Below are 6,372 nucleotides of genomic sequence, written 5' to 3' on the forward strand. Positions count from 1 at the left end.
TTAACATTTTGTGCACACATTAAACAGCATCATATGACCTGGTATCCTTCAGCCTTAAAAAAGGACTTTTTGAATTTCTTCAGGCTGGATGCCTGACAGCACTGGGGGCTGGACAACGAGGCTCAACTCTTGACCCCGTAGTCTGTGCTTGGGAGATAAGGTGTTCGATGTCCTGCTCTTAGGCTGGTATCAGGTGCTACATCAATTCTTGACCACATAGTCTATGGCCTGGTCTCAGAAGGCAAAGCGTTCTGCCTGTACTCGGGAAGGCAGAGTGTCTTTTATGCCAGTTTGAAACTGCCTCTCATTTGATTCTTCTGATAACCAGATGTCCTAGGTTATCAGTATCGACTGGCCACAGAAGGATGGGGGGTCCCTCTCGTGTGGCAAGATTACTTCGTTACCAAGGTTGCTGGGTGCAGCCTCCCCATTTGTGGCAGCCTTCAAGTGGGCAAATGTTCTCTTGATATTTTATCTTAGTAATTGTCCACACCACACACAAGAAAAAATGCTTTTACACTACACCAAGTTGCATTCATTCTTATTCTATAAAATTCCTGCTGTATCTACACTACAGATTTCCCTTTATTCATTCAGAGGAATCTGTTTCCATGCTCATTACACATCCTTAATCGCAAGATCCCAAGGAACTCTCCCCTCAGTAAGCTAAAGTGGTCAGGAACAGATGTGTGGCTTAGGCTGGACTAAGCCTTGGGACATCTGCTTGGGATACTTTGAACCATGACGTAGAAACATGAGAGTAAGTACGATTGTTACGCCAAAAGTCTGGGTCCCCAAAACATCACCACGAGACTGTTTCCAATGCAAAAGCAAAGTCTTTATTGTGCGTTAACTCAGGTCCCTCCATCTGTCCAAAGAAGCAGCAGCAGCAGCAGCGGCAGCAACAGGAATAGGGCAGGAGAGACACCAGTGGTGGAAATCTCTGTAAAGGGGAAGAGACTTGGGGAATGCCAAGCCTCTGGGCTTGGCTTATGATTGGCTGTCCTCGTGAGGGGAATTCCAGACTTCCAGGCTTGGGATTGGCTGCCCCCTGTGAAGTAAGGGGATTTCAAGGTCTAAGGGGAATTCCCAACTACCAGCGCCTGCCTGACGGGAAGTCTAAACTTCTAGTGGCTCAGTGATTGGTCTGTCTTCCCTGCTCAGGGATTGGCTGGTTTTGTATCAGGACAGAGAAGGCTTTGATTCTGGGGCCAGACTGTGCTTCTTTCGTTGTTTTGTTTTGTTTTATTTACCTTTTTGACTCTAATCTTTAGACTATGGCAAATATCTTTGGTATGCTCTGGATCTAGGGGCTCACTGTGTTCTTTTGGTCCTGGTTTCATGGTCTAGGGATTTTTCTCTGGCTCTTGGTTCAGGAGCAAAGTCTTTCTTTGCTCTGGACCCATTTTCAGGGTGTGTTCCCTGGCTCTGAACCCAGAACCAGGCTGCTCAGGGGTTGAGCTAGGGCTACTGACTCACTGAATCTGCAGGGACACGGGCCTCTCAGTATCTTGAATGGGAGACTATTCTAGAAAAGATGTCAAAGAAATGGAGCTAGATGGGAGGGAGATAAATAGAAGTGTGCTTTTGTCCTTTATCGTCAGTCATGTCTAAATTAGATCTAACATGGACTTCTAGTTAGCCACTTAATTTTCTTTTTGTTTCCCTGGTTTAGCTGGGGTTTCTGTTAGTAAGAACCTTAAGATCAGTGTTCTGGGCTTGATGGGGGCACTCCTTTAATTACAGCACTTGGGAGGCAGGAGAATGGAGTTCTGTGAGCTTGAGGCCACCAGATCTACACATAGCAAGTTAGCTATGACCCTATCTAAAAAAAAAAAAAAATCAATCCTGATTAAAAAAAACACATTTATCTTTCTGTTATTACATAAATAGCGTTGTAAAATGTGACACAAATAAAAAGTAGTAGCCTGGATGAGCGTTTCTCAAGTGTGCCATGGAGGATCTGGGGCTGGGCTTTCATCATTCTCTCATGGCTACTTTCTCTTCTCTGAGCAAACTCATCATGCTGTTCAAGAGGTTGTTTCAAAATGAAAGAGGCTATTTTCAAAATTCCTGTCTTGGGAGTGGTGATATAGCTCTGTAGTTCACATTAACAAGGCCTGTGTTCATGCCCAGCAGTCTCACCCTGCTAATTTAATAAATTAGTTTATTAAAACTAATGAACCTTTGGATCAATTTTTCCAATCTATGTGAAATTCAAGATGACACTTATGTACATATAATTGAAAAGGGATGTTATTATTGAGTTGTTAATATAGAAACTATTAGAGATCTTAGCATATATGTAGAGGTTTTCATAGATCTGTCAATCATTTATGCTTTTATTATATTTTACTTATTTATTGTGTGGTGGTGGGGCATGAGTGTGCCATGGCTCTCATGTGGTAACTGGAGGACGATTTGCCACAGTTGATTCTCCCCTTCCATTATGTAGGACTTGGGGATTCAATCCAGACTGTCAGATGGGAGGCAAGAGCCTTCTATCTGCAGAGTCATCTCATTGGTCCTTTTTATATTTTTATTTATTTATTTATTTATTGTTTTTTTGAGATAGGGTTTCTCTGTGCAACAGTCCTGCCTGTCCTAGAACTTGCTTAATAGATCAGGCTGGCCTCAGACTCACTGAGATCCACTTGCCTCTGCTTCCCAAGCACTGGGATTAAAGGCATGAGCTACCACCACATTGTTTTTTTAAATACACGTCGATGCATTTATTTACCAAATTTGGTTTTAAAATTTTTTAAATCTACCACTGAACTATTGAAAATTGCGTTATACAGACCTAACCACGGGTGGCGATACAGGGTCCTACAGGGAAACACCCTCAAAAACAGAACCTCTACTTGTAGTTATAATAGAAAAACGGAGAGTGGATTCACCCTCCCGTCTGAAATAGCTAGAAAATGTATAAAGCATCTGAGACAGCGTTTGGACCATAAGCACTCAGGGCTGTGACATCAGGGAAATGAAAAGACAAAAGAATCCAACAGGGACCGTAACTTTCTTGGGCTAAGGAGGTTAGAACTGGGTTTGGCTCAGCTAAAATTTGTAGGCAAAGTATCAAAGAAAAGAAAAGCAAGCAGAAACAGTATCTACCAGATCTACAAAGAAGCCCCCTTGAGTTTTGCTAAGTGCAGGGAGACTGTGGAGACGCTCAAAGGACTGGAGAGAAAAACAGGAAGGAAATCCCCTGGAGGGCTACTCCCACAGGACCTACCCTGCACATTCCCACCAGCACTGGGCAGAGGCCTCAGAAAGGTGCTGTCTCTGGAGTGAAATCAAAGTCAAGGCAGGGGAAAGAAACGGACTGTGGCTTGAGCCTTGGGGGGTGGGTGGGAAGGGGGATTTCCTGTAAATGCTCGCATAAGGGATTTTTTTCGTAGTAGTGGAAATGTTCTAGAACTGGATTGTGGTGGTAACTGCACAAATCATATGTCTAGTGGTTGTATTTTGTTACTTAGACATTTTATCTCAACAAACCAACTAAATACATTGTAACTATATATTACTGAAATAATTTTCAAATATTCTTTTACAGTTTGTGCTGTGATTTGGATATGTGACCATGTCCCTTCCATTTGATTAAGTTTGCTGAGGGAAAGAAGTGGATTTTGCTATAGATAACAGGCCAGGCAGTATTTAAAAGCAACAAATAAATGCAAGACCCACCTCCATCAGGACATGGTCAAGAAGACAAAATGACAGCCTACAGAATGGGAAAAGATCTTCACCAACCTAGGTCTAATCTCCAAAATATACAAAGAACTCAAGAAATTGGTCATCAAAGAATAAATAATCCAATAAAAAATTGGAGTAAAAACCTAAACAGAGAACTCTCAACAGAGGAATCTAAAATGGCTGAAAGACACTTAAGGAAATGCTCAACATTCTTTAGACATTAGAAAAATGCAAATCAGAACAACTCTAAGATTCCATCTTACACCTGTAAGAATGGCCAAGATCGGCGGGAAGTCTTAAACTGGAACCGGAGTGAGTTCGCTCTGAAGAGAAAGCAAACCGGGTAGCGCACGCCCTTAATCTCAGCACTCGGGAGACAGAGGCAGGGAAAGGGAGAGAGAGAAAGCAGGACCCGGGTAGCCGGCTTCGCCGTCCTGCACAGATCCTGCGGTGCTCGGGGGAAGCCCGGCTGCAGCCGAGCGGCCGTGGCGGTGAGTCAAGGACGTTTGGGTTCGTATTAAACTTGCCCTGGCCGGCACCTGAGCTCAAGAGATGGCGTCTGCGAATACTTTGTGTCAAGGCGGGGAGAGCAAAGGAGGTGTTCTAGCTCACCTGGAAAGACTAGAGGCTCAAATGAACAGATCAAGGAAAAAGTTTGAAGATCCGACAGTTCACACAAAGGAAAGTTCTCTTAGAACCAGGATTCAGGAACTGCGGAAGCAGCGAGAAGAGCTGAGGGCTGAAGTGAAGCGGCGGCGGCAAGCTAGAGTTAAAGCATCTTTGGCCAGTGAAGACCCAAACAGCACAGTAGAGACCAGTGAGCAAGAGGCCTTGGAAAGGCAGTGGGGGAACATGAAAGCCATTCTGCAGGCCTATCGTTTTACAGGACTCAGCGGGAAGCTGACCAGCCGTGGAGTGTGTATGTGCATCAGCACTGCCTTTGAGGGGAAGCTACTGGATTCCTACTTTGTAGACCTCATCATAGAGAAACCGCTTCGGATTCATCACCACTCCATCCCAGTCTTCATCCCTCTAGAAAAGATAGCCAGAGCATACCTACAGACTGACATCCAGCACTTCCTGTTTAGTCTCTGCGAGTACCTAAACGCCTACTCGGGGAGGAAGTACCAGATAGACCAACTTGAGACGGACTTCAGCGCCTTCCTCACTGGACCTCTGCAGAGAAACGCCCTGTGCAACTTGCTGTCGTTTACCTATAAAGTGAATCAGGGGCGCCAGACCTCCTCCTTTAGTGCCAGACTGCTGTATGAGGACCTGACAGCAACTCTTCCCACGGATGTCACTGTGACGTGCCCAGGGACAGAAGCGCCACCCCTTCACTGGGAAGAGCACAGAGCATCCCATGACATGCTCTTCCGCACCAAGCCCCTGCACAAGGTGTTTGCTTCATTTTCAAAAGAAGTTGAAGAGCTAGATTTGAGCCTGGTCTCCTGGGAAAGACTACCTGGGACACATCTGAAGTGATTATATTCATGCTGCCTGCAGTCCAGGACCTGTCAGCAAAAGCTGTGGAGAGAGAACGCTTGCCTGGATACCATCCTTGTCATGATTCTAGATGCCCATGCCGTCAGGATGACAAGGAGTTTGTTGTGCGTGTCTGTAGACACCGGGCGATTTGGACAGGTCCTTGGTTGCCTGGTCACTCAGTACAGTGCTCCAGAGCATCTCTTCCTCCACAGGTGGCAGCTGATTTGATCGTATGTATGTATTCTCGCTGAAAATCAGCTAAATTGGGAGTAATTAAAGACATTTTGTGAGCAAAAAAAAAAAAAAAAAAAAAAAAAAAAAAAAAAAAAAAAAGAATGGCCAAGATCAAAAACACTGATGACAACTAATGTGGGGTAAAGGGAACACTCCTGCATTGCTGGTGGGAGTGCAGGCTGGTACAGCTCCTTGGGTGTCAGTGTAGTGATTGCTCAGAAAATTAGGAAACAACCTTCCTCAAGACCCAGTAATACCACTTTTGGGTTATGTCCAAAGGATGCTCAATCATACCACAAGGACATGTGTTCAACAATGATAATAACAACATTTTTGTCATAGCCAGAACCTGGAAACAACCTAAATGCCCCTTGACCAAAGAATGGATAAGGAAAACATGGTACATTTACACAATGGAGTACTACACAGTAGAAAAAAATAACGACATCTTGAAATTTGTAGGCAAATGGATGGAGCTAGAAAACATTATTTTGAGTGAGGTAACCAGACACAGAAAGACAATTATCACATGTACTCACTCATAGGTGGTTTTTAAACATAAAGCAAAGAAAGCCAGCCTACAATCCACAATCCCAGAGAACTTAGACAACAATATGGACACGAAGAGAGACTTACATAGATCTAATCTACATGGGAAGTGGAAAGTATAAAAAGACAAGATCTCCTGAATAAATTTGGAGCATGGGGACATTGGGGGAGGGTTGAAATGGGGAGGGGAGAAGCAGGGAGGGGAGCAGAGAAAAATGAAGAGCTCAGTAAGTTAGTTCTTTGAAAATCTTATAGGATTCTGAGCTGAAACCATCTGGTCCTGACCTTTTTTGGTTGGGAGATTTTGATGGACTATTTCTATTTCTTTAGCAGTTATAGCTCTATTTAATTTGCTTATCTGGTCTTGCTTTAATTTTTGTAAGTGATATTAATCTAGAAGGT

The 6,372-nt window shown here is 43.9% G+C and overlaps 1 protein-coding gene across 2 annotated transcripts; it reads left to right on the forward strand.

Moving 5' to 3' along the window:
* Nucleotides 1-3,994: 3,994 nt before the first annotated feature.
* On the forward strand, nucleotides 3,995-5,470 carry LOC121443391 (centromere protein O-like). Of its 2 annotated transcripts, none has more exons than XM_041645147.1 (2): nucleotides 3,995-4,011; nucleotides 4,196-5,470. In XM_041645147.1, the coding sequence occupies exon 2, from the start codon at nucleotides 4,252-4,254 to the stop codon at nucleotides 5,182-5,184; it is 933 nt and encodes a 310-aa protein (XP_041501081.1). In that variant the 5' UTR covers nucleotides 3,995-4,011; nucleotides 4,196-4,251; the 3' UTR covers nucleotides 5,185-5,470. The 2 variants fall into 2 exon arrangements, with proteins under 2 accessions (XP_041501081.1, XP_041501082.1); XM_041645148.1 differs by lacking the exon at nucleotides 3,995-4,011 and having other exon boundaries at nucleotides 4,432-4,467; nucleotides 4,586-5,470.
* Nucleotides 5,471-6,372: the final 902 nt, after the last annotated feature.

Source organism: Microtus oregoni, unplaced genomic scaffold, assembly GCF_018167655.1.
Source record: "Microtus oregoni isolate MIOR12 unplaced genomic scaffold, Mior012 000105F_ref0000443, whole genome shotgun sequence".
Taxonomy (NCBI): Eukaryota; Metazoa; Chordata; class Mammalia; order Rodentia; family Cricetidae; genus Microtus; species Microtus oregoni.

Bases quoted from the DNA above. Each gene is read 5' to 3' on its own strand.
- LOC121443391 (XM_041645147.1), top strand. From the start codon at position 4,252: ATGGCGTCTGCGAATACTTTGTGTCAAGGCGGGGAGAGCAAAGGAGGT.